This window comes from Hypanus sabinus, chromosome 11 (genome assembly GCF_030144855.1).
Source record: "Hypanus sabinus isolate sHypSab1 chromosome 11, sHypSab1.hap1, whole genome shotgun sequence".
Classification (NCBI taxonomy): domain Eukaryota; kingdom Metazoa; phylum Chordata; class Chondrichthyes; order Myliobatiformes; family Dasyatidae; genus Hypanus; species Hypanus sabinus.
Genome location: NC_082716.1, coordinates 6063321 through 6079888, shown reverse-complemented (window position 1 = coordinate 6079888; position 16568 = coordinate 6063321). Strand labels below are relative to the sequence as shown.

Genomic DNA, 16568 nt, shown 5'->3' with positions numbered 1-16568 from the left:
ATCCACCTTAAGACCTTTGAGTTTGCCTAGCACATTTTCCTTTGTAATAGCAATGGCACTCACTCCTGCTCCCTGACACTCACAGACCTCTGGCACACTGCTAGTGTTTTCCACAGTGAAGACAGATGCAAAGAGCCCATTGAGTTCATCCACCATTTCTTTTTCTCCATTACTAACTCAGCAGCATCATTTTCCTGTGGTCCAATATCAACTCTCTCCTCCCCTTTTCTTTTTATGTAACTGAAAACATTTTTGGTATCATGCTTTATATTATTGGCTAGTCTGCCCTCATATTTAATCTTTTTCCCTTCTTAGAGCTTTTTTAAATGCCCTTTGTTGGATTGTAAAAGCTTCACAAGCATCCAATTTCCCACTCACTTTTGCTACCTTATCAGCCCTTTCCTTGGCTTTTATGCAGTCCTTAACTTCCTTTGTCAGCCATGGTTACCTATATTGACATTTGAGAACCTCTGGCTCTTTGGAACAATCTATCCTGCACCCTGTGAACTATTCCCAGTAACTTCCGCCATCTCTGCTCTGCTGTCATCTCTGCCAGTATCCTACTTCAGTCCACCTGGGCAAGCTCCTCTCTCATGCCTCTGTAATTCCTTGTATTCCATCATGATACTGATACATAACTTGTGCTTCTCCCTCTCAAACTGCAGTATGAATTCAATCGTATTATGATCACTGTCCCCTAAGGGTTCCTTTGCATTAAGCTCCCTAATAAGATCTGTGTTATTACACAACACCCAATCTAAGATAGCCTTTCCCTGAGAAGGCTCAAGCACAAGCTGCTCTAAAAAGCTACCTTGTAGGCATTCAGCAAATTACATCTCTTGCAATTCGACACCAACCTGATTTTCCCAATCCTCTTGTATATTGAAGTCCCCCATTATAATTGTGTCATTACCCTTATTAGATGTCTTTCCAGCTCCCTTTGCAATCTCAACCCCACATCTTGGCTACTATTTGGGGGTCTATATATGATTCCCATAACAATCTCTTTTACCTTTGCAGCTTCTTAACTCCACCCACAAAGATTAAATATTTTCTGACCTTACGTCACCTCTTTCTAACAATGTAATTCCATCTCTTACCAACAGAGCCACACCACTGCCTATGCCTTCCTACCCTTCCTTTTGATACAAAGTATATCCTTTGATGTTAATCTCTCAACGATGGTCTTCTTTCAGCCAGGATTCAGTGATGCCCACAACATCATACCAATCAACCTGTAATTGCGCCACGAGTTCGTCCACATTATTTGGAAAGCTACATGCATTTAAATACAGCACTTTCAGTCCTGCATTCTTTGCCCTTTTGAATGTTGCCTCTGTGGTACAAATTAACTCTTTGTTCTGTCTGCATTTGTACCCAATCACTGGCTTGTCCTTCCTTACCTTCATGTTACATCCATCATCTACTGTAATCCTGCTGGCTCATCCTCAACTTCATCATAGTGGTCCCCATACTCCTGCCTGTGTGTCATCTCTGATGCTGCTGCTGCTGCAAAAGTTCATTGTATCTGCACCTCAGTGTTAGCTCCTCCAGTTGAACTTTGTCTTTTTGTGTGTTTCCCCCAGCTGTCAGTCTGTAGTTTTGTATTACCATGTGCTCCTGTCCCCGCTCCTGCTTTACTCCAGCTCCTGTATTACTGAGTATCCGTCTCTCACCTGTTTCTCATTATTACCTGCATTGCTGCCACCTCTGTCTCATTGTGCTCCACCTATCATCTGCCTCTCTGTTTATTGCTCAGTGTATTTCAGTCCTGTGTTTTCACCTGTTTGTTGTCACATTGTGTCAGTGAGTTTTCCTGAGCATTTCCAGCATTTGTATCTCTACTCTGTTGTCCATATGATTCTGCCATTGACCTCTTGCCTGGCACATCTCCCCCAAGGGGCCACCTTTACTCCCTATCCATACCTGAAACAGAAGCCATGAGTAAGTACTTTCAAGAGTCTCTGGCTGCAGGCATCATCCAGCTGTCTTCCTCCCCTACTGGTGCCAGTTTTCTCGTTGTTGAAAAGAAGGATATCTCCTTATGTCCATGCATTGATTACCAGGGACTGAATGAAGTCACTGTTAAGAACTGTTACCCTCTTCCGCTCATGACCTTGGTATTTGAACTACTGCAAGGAGCCTCAGTTTTCATCAGGCTTCATCTCTGTAATGCCTACCATCTTGTCTGCATCCGTGAAGGGGACGAGTGGAAGACATCCTCCAACACCACCTTGGGCCATTATGAGTATCTGGTCATGCCACTCAGTCTCACTAATGCCCCTGCTGTCTTCCAAGCCCTGGTAAATGATGTTCTCAGGGACATGCTGAACCAAAATTTGTTTTTGTTTATCTGGACAACATTTTGATTTTTTTTCCAAGTCCCTTGCTGAACACACAGGTCACGTCCGCAGAGTTCTTCAGCATCTTCTGGAGAACCGACTCTTTGTGAAAGCTGAGAAATGTGAGTTTCATTGCAATACCATCTCCTTCCTGGGGTATGCAATTTCAGGCGGTTCCATTCAGATGGACTAACAGGTCAAGGCAGTGGTCGAATGGCCCCAACTTTTGACTTGTTTAGAGTTGCAATGCTTCTTGGGCTTTGCTAACTTCTGTCACTGCTTCATCAGAAATTACAGTACACTGGCTGCACTTACCTTATCAGCTTGTCAGATTCTCTGGTCCCCTGCTGCTGAAAAAGTGTTCTCTGACCTGCCCCCATCCGGATTCAACCCAACACTGACCGGCAGTTCATTGTAGAGATGGATGTGTCTGACATCAGCGTGTAAGCTGTTCTCTTTCAGTGCTTGGCCAAGGATGAGAAGGTTCACCTCTGTGCCTTCTTCTCTCACCGCCTCACTCCCACGGAGTGGAATTATGATATCGGAAACCGGGAGCTTCTGGCTGTGAAGCTAGCTCTGGAGGAGTAGAGGCATTGGCTGGAGGGAGCAAAGGTGCCATTCTTAGTCTGGACTGATCACAAGAATCTGAAATATATCCATATGGCCAAGCGTCTCAACTCCCGTCAAGCTGTTTTTATCAAGGTTCAATTTTACTCTGTCCTTCTGCCCCAGTTCCAGGAATGGAAAACCCGATGCCCTCTCCTGAAGATTTCCCTCCTCTGAGACCCCCGAGGTGCCCGATGTGATCCTCCCTGCTCACCGTCTCGTGGGGGCAGCGCAATGGGACATTGAATCCATGGTGCAAGCGGCTCAACAGAGCGAGGCAGCCCCCCAGTCAATGCCCCACTAACGGTGTTTATGTTCCCAGCTCTGTCCACTCACAGGTAATGCAGTGGGGTCATTCTTCCCGGTTATCCTGTCACCCTGGAACCAAGCGTACTCAGGCCTTCATCAGTCGGTGTTTCTGGTGGTCCACCATGGGGGATGACATCCACAACTTTGTCTCAGCCTGCTCAGTCTGTGCTTAAGGCAAGAACTCTAAATGGTCACTGGCTGATCTGTTACAACCCCTGTCTATCCCCAAGAGACCCTGGCCAAACATTGCCCTGAATTTTGTCACCGGTCTTCCCCCATCAGATGGTAACACCACCATTCTCAGTAGAATATCATTTTTCAAAATCTGTATACTTCATCCCTTTACCTAAACTCCCCTCTGCCAAAGAAACATCCAAATTATTAGTGCTGCATGTTTTTAAATTACATGGTTTACCTGTAGCTGTTGTGTCAGACAGGGGCTCTCAATTCACATCCAACTTCTGGAAGGCATTCTGTAATCTTCTGTAATCTCCATGAGTCTGTCTTCAGGATTCCACCCACAGACCAATGGCCAGACCGAGTGGGCCAACGAACAACTAGAGACAGTATTGTAGTGTCTGGTCTCCCAGAACCCCTCCGCATGGAGTCAGCAGCTACCCTGGGCTGAGTACGCCATAAACTCTCATCCGTCCTCATCCACTGGTCGGTTCCCCCTTCGAGTGCTGCCTCAGCTACCAACCTCCACTGTATCCTGCCCAGGAGGAGGAGGTTGGACCTCCATCTGCCGAGGCATTCATCCGTCATTGTCAGAGGACATGGAGGTGTACTTGCTCTGCCCTTCTCCGTGCCTCTGCTAGGATCAAGCATCAAGCTGACCGCCATCACTCCAAGGTCCCACGTTAATGCCCGGGACAGCGTGTGTGGCTTTCAACCCGAGACCTGCCCCTCAAGGTGAATTCCTGCAAGCTTGCCCCCCCCCCCCGCTTCATCGGCCCCTTTCCCATCAGTCCTGCTGCCGTCCATCTCAAGCTCCCCTCTGCTCTCCGCCACATTTATCCCACCTTCCATGTGTCCTGCATCAAGCCTTTCATGAGCTACCCTCTGTGTCCTGTCCCCAAACACCCCTCCCCCATCACCGATGGGTCAGAGGCCATCATGGTGCATTGACTGCTGGACATTCGTTACCGGGGCCGTGGCCTCCAGTATCTTGTAGACTGGAAGGGCTACGGTCCTGAGGAGAGGTGCTGGGTCCCCACCTGTAACATCCTGGACCTCCCTCTCATCAGGGACTTTCATCGCCAGCACCCAGCTCTATCTGCTGTGATGCCAGGAGGCATCCGTAGAGGGTGGGGTACAGCCAGTACCTCCAGTTGAACTTTGTCTTTTTGTGTGTTTCCCCCCTAGCCGTCAGTCTGTGGTTTTCATGCTCCTGTCTCCACTCCTGCTCTACTCCAGCCCCTGTATTACTAAGTACTGCGTGTCTCACCTGTTTCTCATTATTACCTGTATTGCTGCCACCTCTGTCTCATTGTGCTCCACCTATCACCCACCTTTGCTTATTGCTCAGTGTATTTCAGTCCTGTGTTTTCACTGGTTTGTTGCCAGATTGGGCCAGTGAATTTTCCTGAGCGTTTCCAGCATTCGTATCTGTACTCTGTCCGTCTGAATATTGACTCTGCCTGTTTCCCGATTCTGGTGATTGGATTTCTCTGGATGTTTGATCTCTTCCTGAACTTTGACGCTGGCTTTGTTTGCCCCTCGGGATTTGCTACTCAATATCACTGTGTGCACAGTGCTGGGTCTGCGATTGGATATCTGCTCCAGCATCCGGACACTCAGTTGTAAAGATCATAAGACAAAGGAGCAGAATTATGCCATGCAGCCCATTGTCTGCTGCACCATTCCATCATGGCTGATTTACTTTCCCTCTCAACCCCATTCTTCTGCCTTCTCCCTGTGACCTTTGACACCCAGACTAATCAAGAAAGTATCAACCTCTGCTTTAAATAAACCCAATGACTTGCCCTCCACGATTGCCTGTGGTGATGGAGTTCATGGTTCCCAACCCTCTGGCTACCCTAACCCTGAAGAGAGAGCAACTTCAAGTTCCTGGTGTCAATATCTCTGAGGATCTAACCTGGACCCAAAATATCAATGTCGCTAACAAAGAAAGCTCAACAGTGGCTATATTTCATTTGGAGTGTGAGAAGATTTGGTATGTCTCCAAAATCAATCTCAAATTTCTACACATGTACCATGGAGAGCATTCTAAATGGCCATATCCCTATCTGGTATGGGGTGGTGGGGAACTACTGCATAGGATTGAAGTAAGTCGCAGAGAGTTGTAAACTTAGTCAGCTCCAGCAAGGACACTAGTGTCTGTGGTATCTTTGAGGAGCAATGCCTCAAAAAGATGGTGTCCATCATGAAGGGACTTCCATCGTGTGTTGTTCTCATTGCCACCATCAGGGAAGAGATCCAGAAGTCTGAAGGCAGACACTCAGCACTTATATACAACAGAATATGTATATTTGCTGTAATTCACAGTTTTTGTTTCTCTATCATGTATTGCAATCGACAATATACACTGGTGATATTAAACCTGATTCTGATTCTCCTGCCTTCTCCCTGCAACCTTTCACACCCAGACAAAACAAGGACTTGTCAACCTCCGCTTAAATATTCACAATGACCTGGCCTCCATAGCATCTGTGGCAAGGAACTCCACAGATTTACTGCCTTCTGGCTAAAAAACTTCCTCATCTCTGTTCTAAATGGACGTTCTGCTGTTCTGAGGCTGTGCCCTCTGATCCTCGACTCCCCCACTAAAGGAAACATCCTCTCCACATCCACGCTATCTGTGTCCTCTGGTCCTAGACTCCCCCACTACAGGAAACATCCTCTCCACATCCACTCTATCTGTGCCCTCTGGTCCCAGACTCCCCCACTATAGGAAACATTCTCTCCACATCCACTCTATCTGTGTCCTCTGGTCCTAGACTCCCCCACGACAGGAAACATTCTCTCCACATCCACTCTATCTGTGTCCTCTGGTCCTAGACTCCCCCTCTATAGGAAACATCCTCTCCACATCCACTCTATCTAGGCCTTTCAATATTTGATAGGTTTCACTGAGATTCCTCTCTCTTTCTTCTAAAGAAACTTGAAAGAAAGGACCAAGAAAATAATCATTACTTTGATTAATTGCCAGAAGGAGATGTGGAATTTTAGCAATGCTCTTGAATCCTTGTGTTCTCACAATCGGTGCAAGCTCAGGAATATGCAGAGGAACAGGCAGCTCAAAACCTTGGTGATAGATGGTAAACTGGAACAGAAATAACAGGACAATAGGAAACCTTAACACAGGAGATTCTGCAGATGATGGAAATGCAAAGCAACACACTCAGAATGCTGGAGGACCTCAGCAGATTAGAGCCCCTATGACAGGGGTTCCTAACCCTTTTTATGCCTCGGACCAATACCATTAACTGAGAGCCCCCGTGGACCCCAGGCTGAGAAAACCTGATCGATGGGGGAGAATAAACAGATGAAGTTTCAGGCCGAGACCCTTCATCAGTCGTGGAGAGGAAGGGGGAAAATGCCACAATAAGCTGGGGGGAGGGGAAGGAGGACAAACTGGCAGGTGACAGGTGAGGGGAAACGGTGAGAGGGTTGGGGGGGGTTGAAGTAAGAAGCAGGGAGGTGATGGGTGGAAGAGGTAAAAGGCTGAAAAAGAAGGAATCTGACAGGAGAGGAGAGCAGGGCAGACCAGACCATGGCAGAAAGGGAAGGAGGAGGAACACCGGGGGAGGAGATGGACAAGAGAGGAGAAGAGAAGGGGTAAGAAGGGAGCCAGATTGGGGAATGGAAAAAGAAAGAAAGGTGAGGGGGTAGAAATTAGCGGAACTTAGAGAAATCAGTGTTTATGCCATCAGGTTGAAAGCTACCCGGACAGTGGCAAACAGCCTGGAAAATAGAACTTAGAACAGTACAGCACAGGAACAGATCCTTGGGTCATGATGTCAGTGACCAGTATGAAAATTAAACTAATCCCTAAATAGTTTATTAGTACAAGTTAGTTCACAATCCTGAAGAAGAGTCTCCATCTGAGACCTTCGCTGTTTATTCCTCTCAATAGATGCCGCCTGACTAGCTGAGGTCCTCCAGCATCTTGTGTATATACTGAACTAACCCTGTTTCCCTCCACACGACCTGTATCCATCCTCCCTGCACACAATCCATATCCCTGCACATTCAAATGTTTCTTGATCGTCACTGAAACTCCACCCTGATGGCCCACCCACCCCAAACATTCTCACTTCTCCCTTCCCCTCTCCGGCAGAAAATTTGAAAACCTGAAAGGACAAGCATCCAGGCTCAAGGACAGCTGCTACCCCACTGTGATAAGTCTATTGAATGGTCCCCTAGTATGATAAAATGGACTTTTGACCTCATATTCTACCTCATTTTGACCTTGTACCTAAATGTCTACCTGCACTGCACTCTCTGTGCAATGAACACTGCATTCTGTTATTGTTTTAGCTTGAGCTCCCTCAGTACACTGTTCCCTCAGAGATGAAGTGATGTGTATAGATGACATGGAAAACAAGCGCTTTCACTGTGACCATAAGGAGCCAAATTAATTACTCTCAGGCTCCCACCACCAAGGTGTAAAATACCTTGGCCTCCACATCTTCTTTAACCTTCTCCCTCTCATTTGCTCTGATATTCAACATTTCTACCCTGTCTCTTATAATTTTAAGAACTTTAATCAGGTTTATAAAATTATAAGAGGCATAGGTAGAGGAAACATGCTGTCTCCTCACTGCCTCCATCAGGGAGGAGGTACAGGAACCTGAAGACACACCCTCAATAGTTCAGGAACAGCTTCTTCCCCTCCACCATCAGATGGACAATGTGAACACTCATCATCATCTTTATGTGCCGTGCCATATGATGTGGGTGATTGTGGTCTTTGACCATGATCACTCTTAGCAAATTTCTCAACAGAAGTGGTTTGCCATTGGTTTCTTCTGGGCAGTGTCTCTACAAGATGGGTGATCCCAGCCATTATCAATACTCTTCAGAGATTGTCTGCCTGTGTCAGTGGTCACGTAACCAGGACTTATGATATACACCAGCTGCTCATACAACCATCCACCACCTGCCCCCATGGGTTCATGTGACCCTGTTTGGGGGTCTAAGCAGGTTCTCCACCTTGCCCAAGGGTGACCTGTGGCTAGCAGAGGGAAGAAGCGCCTTATACCTCCTTTGGTAGAGAAGTAACTCCAACCCACCACCCTCATGAACACTATCTTAGTATTTTCCCTTTCTTTTTGCACTACTTGTTTAATTTAATTTTTTATATGAACTTATTGTAATTTATATATTTTATTATTATTGTTACACCATGGACAAGATTTTTACTGCTATGCTGTAGGGATTTCATTTTAGCAGTTCTGGAAGAGCAGTCTGTTCTGCTTTCAGTATGCTTGGGTTTGATCTAAAGATAAGGGGTTTTGTTGTTCAGCTTAGGAATGTTGTGTCATCCAGTCAGGATGGTAGAGTTGGGAGAAGGTTTGAGAGAACACGGGGCAGAGATGTTTTGTGATGGACACTGGTGGGGTCAAGGTCTATTTGGCGAGAGCTGGGAGAAGACAGGAGGGAAGGAGGCTGAGGATGCAGAGCTTGTTACACAAGCTGTTGGTACAGATGAATGGCTTCAAGGAGGAAGGACGAGTACTCCTGTGGGGGAACCCAATTGTTCAAGATGGATTTCGAGTGGCATTCAGAAGGCGGTGTGTGCTTTCATGCAGACTAGGGGTCCAATGTGTGAATTTAAGACAACTTCAAGACAAGCTCTGACTTACCTGTGCATTTGGACTGAGTTAACTGTAATGGGGCCTTTTTATTTTTTTCTTTTCTTTTTCTATTTACTGTTCAATAAAGCTGAAATTTGTAAATATACTTCCTTTATAATTGTATGCAGTGTACAGTCTGTTATTTATTGCCGATGGCTAATTGCATTGGGGTAGTAATTACACAGATCGGGGTTCGGGTGATCAAGACACCCCAATTTCCCCGTTTTGGTGACCCAAGTCACATCAACCCTAGACATATGGAGTTTGAGAAAAGTGGCTTTGTCACCGCTGAGTCTGGTGGCTGTTAACGAGAGGCTAATGAGCTGCATCTCTGGAGATGGCTGGTGAAAAGGTTTTCATTATGTACTGCTGCAGCAAAACAACTAATTTCCTGACACATGCTAGGTGCCTGATTCTGGTGCAAGTCCCCTCCCAGCCTCCAACGCTCCAGAGAAACAGCCCAAGTTTGTCCAACCACCCCATGTCTCTAACATTGAAGATCATGCGGGTAGGGAACCAGTGGCTCTGACTGCAACCTGGAGCAGTCATTTAATAATAAATGAAGAAAATGGTACCCTGGGTAGCTTCACGATTGTATCAACAGTCCATGGAGAGGTGAGGGCGATCAGCTGTGTAATCTGATGAGAGGGATTGCCTTTAAATCTGCTGGAAAATCCCAGTAGATAAACGAATCCTGACCCAATTCTGGTTAAAACAAAACATTACTTTGGTATTGTGGGTTAGGAAACAGTGGACACAACAGTGAAATGATACATTTCTTACATTCTGCTGCTAGTTACGTAGTCCTTAGGGATTGAGGCCCATTTAGTTTGGATTTTCAAAGCTGGATGGTTTGCAAGATATCCCAGCGATGCCTGGAATGTCACCTTGTACTTCTCGCAGTTGTTACCCCATCTGTACATCACCTGGAAGATAGAAAAACTTTATTTTTGCGGTTAACATAGAACAGAGAATAGCACAGCCCTTCAACCCACAATGTTGTACCAAACCAATTAAACTAGTAATCAAGTGGCCAACTGCAAGATTGAGTATTTGCCACGTGGACTCTACAGTGTATTGCTTTGATATAAATGGCTTTGCGAGGTACTTCTGGAGACAGGTATGGTTGAGGTAATCAGGAGTAAGGTCAAGGATCGACTTTATTTACATCTATCGGGAATTTGCTGTGGTGTATTGGTCAGGGTGAGACGCAACAGAAAACATTCAACAATTATATAGAATAAAGAAATATGTAAAAATAAAATTAGAAGTACAGATATTGAATAAGTTACAAAAGCAGCATGTATTTACAATGTAAACGATATTATAAAATGTGATTTAAAGTGTTTACACTGAGATTTCCTGCTGGTGGCTGATGGAGTAGCAGCAATCTTCCGTTGCTCCGACTCTAATTATCTTACTATTTCCAACCTGTCTTGAAACCTCCTGTTTAAGTGTGATATTTTTTCCATCATGGCTACATCAAGGAGTGGCAGAGGTACTAAAAAGGGTGGTCCCCCTGCTTCTTTGGATTCTAATATGGATTTGCTGCAAAGTCAGACACGAGAAGCCTCTGAGAAGTTTCAACAATTCAGCTCTGAATTTAAACAAATAAAGGGTAAGTTGGCCTCTATTCAGAAAACTCTTAATGAACACAACAAAGGTAGAAAAGTGTTTACAGTGGGGTAACAGGTTATGGATAGAGGGGGTGGGAGAAGATCAACTACCTGAGGAAGAAAGTTTTAAGATTGGGTGAAGTTTTTGAAGATTTGTCATTGAAATGGAAAATAAAGGGCTTTCACAAAACATGTTGCATTTTAGAAAACAAAAAGAAACAACATTCAACAATTATACCGAATAAAGAACTATGTAAAAATAATGTTAGAAGTACAGGTATGGAGAAGATGTGCAGAAATACATAAATACCATCATGTGTGTATTTACAATGTAAACAGTGTTATAAAAATTGTTGGAAAGTCTTTTCAGTGCAGTGACTGACTGAGGTAGTAGATAAGTGTGTGGGACTAACTAGAATGAATGCACAGCAATGTGCCTATCCAAGAACCTTTTGAATGCCTCTATCATACCTGCCTCCATCACCACTCCATGTTAACAAAACCTACCTCTCACATCTCCTTTGATATTACCTCCCCTCATCTTAAATGTATGCCCTCTGATATTAGACATTTGTGCAGTGGAAAGGTATCCAGCTTTCTTGGTACTGAATTGAATTCTATTGCTTGTAGGGTTTGGAGGAAACAGAGTTAATCGAGGCTTTCAGAAGGAATTAGATAATCAAGAGAAGAGTTTCCAGGGCTATACTAGGCACTACTCCGCAGAGAACACATTCATTAAAGCACTTTTAGTCCTCTTCAAATATCAAAGTTCAAAGTAAACTTAATATCAAAGTACATATATATCACCATATACAACCCTGAGATTCATTTTCTTATGAGCAAATTCAATAAATCCACAATAAAATAATAACCATAATAGAATCAATGAAAGACCACACCAACTTGGGCACTCCACCAGTGTGCAAAAGACAACTGTGCAAATACAAAAATAAAGAAATAATAATACAAAATAAATAAACAATAAATATCAAGAAAATGAGATGAAGAGTCCTTGAGAGTCCACCCATAGGTTGTGGGAACAGTTCAGTGTTGGGGCAAGTGAAGCTGAGTGAAGTTATCCCCTATGGTTCAAGAGCCTGATGGCTGAGGGGTGATAACTGTTCCTGAACCTGGTGGTGTGAGTCTTGAGGCTCCTGTACCTTCTTCCTGATGGCAGCAGTGAGAAGAGATCATGATCTGGGTGGTGGGGGTTCCTTTGATTTGGCCTACATCAGTGGTGTTGTCAGCAGTCTTGAATATGGCATTGGAACTGTGCGTAGCCACTCTGCCATTAATGTAAAGCAAGTAGAGCAGGGTCTAAGCACACACCTTGTGGTACATCTGTGCTAATGGAGATTGTGAAGGAGATGTTGTTACCAATCCTTACCAACTGGGGTCTGCAACTGAGGAAATCGAGGATCCAATTGCACAAGGAGGTATTGAGGCCAAGGCTTTGGAGCTAAATGGTGAGTTTTGAATGCCGAGCTGTAGCTGATGAAGACCATCCTGATGTGTGCAGCCTTGCTGTGCAGATGCTCCAGGGACGAGTGACGAGCCAGAGAGATGGCATTTGCTGTAGACCTGTTGCCCTGGTAGGCAAATTGGAGTGGATCCAAGTCGCTCCTCAGGCAGGAGTTAATATGTTTCATCTTCAATCTCTCAAAACACTTCATCACTGTGGATGCAAGTGTTACTGGATGATAGTCAATGAGGTAGGTCACCACGTTTTTCTCAGGCACTGGTAAAATTGAAGCCTGTTTAAAGCAGGTGGGTTCCTCAGACTGCTGAAGCCAGAGGTTAAGGATCTCAGTGAACATTCCAGCCAATTAATCATAACAATCCTTTAGTGCTTGGCCGGGTACCCCATCGGGGCCAGATGTTTTTTGTGAGTTCACCCTCCTGTAGGCTGCTTGCACGTCACAGGAGCTGTGGGAGTTGTGATAGTTCCTCCATGTTTTGACAGACAAAGCGAGCTCATTGAGCTCATCTGGAAGTGGAACACTGTTGTTGTCTACGTCGCTTGATTTAACTTTATAATAGGTGAAAGTGTTCAAGCTCTGTCACAATTGTCAAGCATCCTTCATTGATTCAGGTTTAGTCTGGAGTTGTCACTTCACCTGTGAAATGGCTTTCTGGAGATCGTACCTGGACCACTTGTAACTTTCTTGGTCACCAGACATGAATGCTTCTGATCTGGCTCTCAGCAGACTGTAAATCTCATGGTTCATCCAGGGCTTCTGGTCGGGAAAGACTGAGTGATTTTGTGGGGATATACTCGTCTACAACTGTTTCAATAAAATCCATGACAACCATGATGTATTCATTCAGATCCACAGATGAGTCCTTGAACATGGCCTAGTCCACCGACTCGAAGCAATCCCATAACCATATAACAATTACAGCACGGGAACAGGCCATCTCGGCCCTTCTAGTCCATTCCAAATGCTTACTCTCACCTAGTCCCACCGACCCGCACTCAACCCATAATCCTCCATTCCTTTCCTGTCCATATACCTATCCAATTTTACTTTAAATGACAATACTGAACCTGCCTCTACCACGTCTACTGGAAGCTCGTTCCACACAGCTACCACTCTCTGAGTGAAGAAATTCCCCCTCGTGTTACCCATAGCTGATCTTCTTCCTCCCATGATCACCTCCATGTCGTCCTTATTTCTGGGGATTTGTTGAACAGCCTCTCTCTGCCTGTATGCAGGTTGGAGAAGGGATAGTCAAGTGATCCAAATTACCAAAGTGTGGTCTGGGTATGGAAAAGTAGACACTCCTTATCTTAGTATAACAGTGGTGCAGTGTGTTGGAACCTCTAGCGCCAGAGGTTATGTGCTGATGCAATTGGACAGGGTCTCCTCCAGACAAGTCTGGTTGAAGTTCCTGACTATGATTTGGAATGCATCAGGATGGACTGTGTCTTGTTTGGAGATGGCATCATGCAGTATGTCAAGCGCTTGGTTACAGTCTGCCACTGGTGGTATGCAGCAGCGAGAGGAGAGCGTGGCCTGGACGGTGGGAATCCTTGATGATGGATGCTGCTTTCCCGTGACAGGAGCCCTTGCAAATGTGCTCAACGGTGGGGAGCTTTACCCCTGACGGAATGGGCAGTCCTGTCTGGACAGTTGCAGGTACATTGCTCTCTCTCAGCCTACACACTGCACCGTTCTCTTGTCTACTGATTGTATTTATTATTACCATGCACACTGTTTACTCCGCGAGCCTCACAAGAGCCAGGAATTTCATTGCAACTGAATATGTATGACAAGAGCTGATCTGAATCTGGAACTGCCAGGCTTCCCCCAGTACCTGAAGGTAGAGCGTTCCTATGAAATGGTTCGTAAGCTGGAATGTCGTAAAGTGAAGAAGCAATTACCATTTATTTATAGGGGAAAAATTTGTGAGCGTTCGCAGACCCATAAAATAACCTACCAAATCATGCCAAATAACACATAAAACTTAAAATAATAGTAACATATAGTAAAAGCAGGAATGATATGATAAATGCACAGCCTATATAAAGTAGGAATACATTTCTGCAATCATTGCAGCCCTGTCCACCGTAGCGAAAATCTCACGCAAGTGCTCTCAGCAGAAACACTTGGCACAAGCGCTCTCGGCAGCACTCTCTGTAGTAACCTTTGAGTTAGGAAACTGCCAAATCATACCAAATAACACATAAAAATACACAGCCTATATAAAGTATAAATAATGTATGTACAGTGTAGTTTCACTTACCAGAATTGGAAAGACAGTGAGCACACTGATGATGGTGTGCTAGGCTGAGTCGTCGGGCTGGTGGGAGGTACACGAGACTGGGGTGTCATCTCATCGTCGTCTGTTTCCATCAGGGCAGGCAGGTCACCTTCTTCTATGTCTGCCTGCCTTGATGTTGACGGTCAAGGTTCATCTGCTGTGCCTGATGTGGAAGGCTTGAAAAACGACAGTATGCTTGACTGCTTAGCCTTGCGCATTTTTCTATCATATTCTTTGTAAGCACTCAAGCCATCCTGCAAATATGCCCTAAACCTACGTATCCTTTCAAAATTAAAGTCATACTTTTCTGCAATCATTACAGCATTGTCTATCGCAGCGAAAATCTCATGCAATTGCTTCACGTTCAGTTCCTGGATGACTTTACTTTCGGGCTGTTCACTACAGCATTCGGTTTCAATTGTTATCCTTTCCTCTTCATCAGCTCTTCATCTGTCAGTTCTTGGTCATGGGATGCCAAAACCTCTAACTTCCACAAACCCTTAGCCAAACTCACTATGTCCTTACTTCATTCACAATGATCGAAATGCTTAATTATGTCTAGTTTTATGCTAAGTGTAAAAACCCTTATGAGTTTTTTAAGGCTTTTCCGATACCTTAGAACTCATCTTGCTAATGGATTCACAAAATAAATCCACACAAAGCACAAATGCTCACAGGCACGTGTTTAAGCTGTGGCAGCTAGAACACAGTTCCAGGGAAGGAGCTTGGCTGCTTGGGGCGCGTGCTGCCTTTTTTTGAGTGCTGCCTTTTTTCATAACAGTGAAAACACTTTCTGCTAGCAAAAACAAGTAACTAATGTAGGTCTTTCGTAATAGCAAGGTGTTGTAAAGCAAACTGGGGCCACCTGTATACGTGCTATTTGTACTACTGCAATATGCAGTGTGCTGTGTGCTGTTGGCACTGCGTTTTACACCTTGGCCCCAGAAGAACATTGTTTCATTTGGCTGTATTCATGTACGGTTGAATGACAATTAAACTCGAACAGAACTTGGCAACCCAGGGGTAAAGGATTTGATCAGGATCAGTCTCCACTTGCTGGGTGCTAGAAGGTTATCAATGACCCAGCATAAGCACAGTGACCCAAATTTCCTATGATTTATCCCTCCAATTCGGGTGGCACGGTAGCAAAGAGATTAGCACATTGCTTTACATTGCCATCTGTAAAATTGATTGGGATTCAATTCCTGCTGCTGCCTGTAAGGAGTTTGTACATTCTCCCTGTGACTGTGCGGGTTTCCTTCCACATTCCAAATGCGTACGAGTTATAGTCAGTAAGTTGTGGGCATGCTCTATTGGCACCAGAAGCATGACAACATTTGTAGGCTGCCCCCACAATGTCCTGACGCAGGCAATGTATTTCAATGTAGATTTTGATGTGGATGGGACAAATAAAACAGTACTTTACATCTTTTGAGAGATTATTTTACATTCTTATCCTTAATCAGAAACAGCTAGAGGTCATGGATTACAGGTGAATAATGAAAGGGAAACTTCTACCTTCAGAGGATGGTGAGAGAGTAGAACAGGATGTAGTGGAAGTAATGGGTTTGGGTTCAATTTCAACATTTAAGAGAATTTTTTTTCGGTACATGGGCGAGAGGGATTTGGAGGGCTATGTTCTGGGTGCAGGTCAATGGGACCAGGTAAATGAATAGTTCAGCATGGACCAGACAGGCCTAAGGGCCTGTTTCTGTGCTGTAGTGTTGACTCTAACTCATCTGTAAATCTGAGCCAACTGTTCCTATTATAAGACCATAAGACATAAGAGCAGAATTAGGCCATTCAGCCCGTCAAGTCTGCTCTGCCATTCCATCATGGCTGATCCTGGATCTCACTCAACCCCATACACCTGCCTTCTTGCTATATCCTTTGATGCCCTGGCTGATCAGGAAATGATCAACTTCTGCTTTACATATACCCACAGACTTGGCCTCCACCACAGCCTGTGGTAGAGCATTCCACAGACTTACTACTCTGTGGTTGAAAATATTCTTCCTTAACTCTGTTCTAAAGGCTCACCCCTCAATGTTGACACAGTACCCCCATCATTGGAAACATCCTCTCCACATCCACCCTATCTGGTCCTT

General features: G+C 44.9%; 1 protein-coding gene across 1 annotated transcript in view; it reads right to left on the bottom strand.

The window, feature by feature from the left end:
- LOC132402330 (vitellogenin-like) overlaps window positions 1–16568 on the bottom strand; it is a 117182-nt gene that overhangs the window by 20477 nt on the left and 80137 nt on the right. The window contains exons 24-26 of the mRNA XM_059985209.1: window positions 9863–10005; window positions 9655–9784; window positions 6414–6543 (exon numbers count right to left, since the gene is read on the bottom strand). Coding sequence (XP_059841192.1) covers window positions 6414–6543; window positions 9655–9784; window positions 9863–10005 — 403 coding nt within the window. The remainder of the gene's footprint in view (window positions 1–6413; window positions 6544–9654; window positions 9785–9862; window positions 10006–16568) is intronic.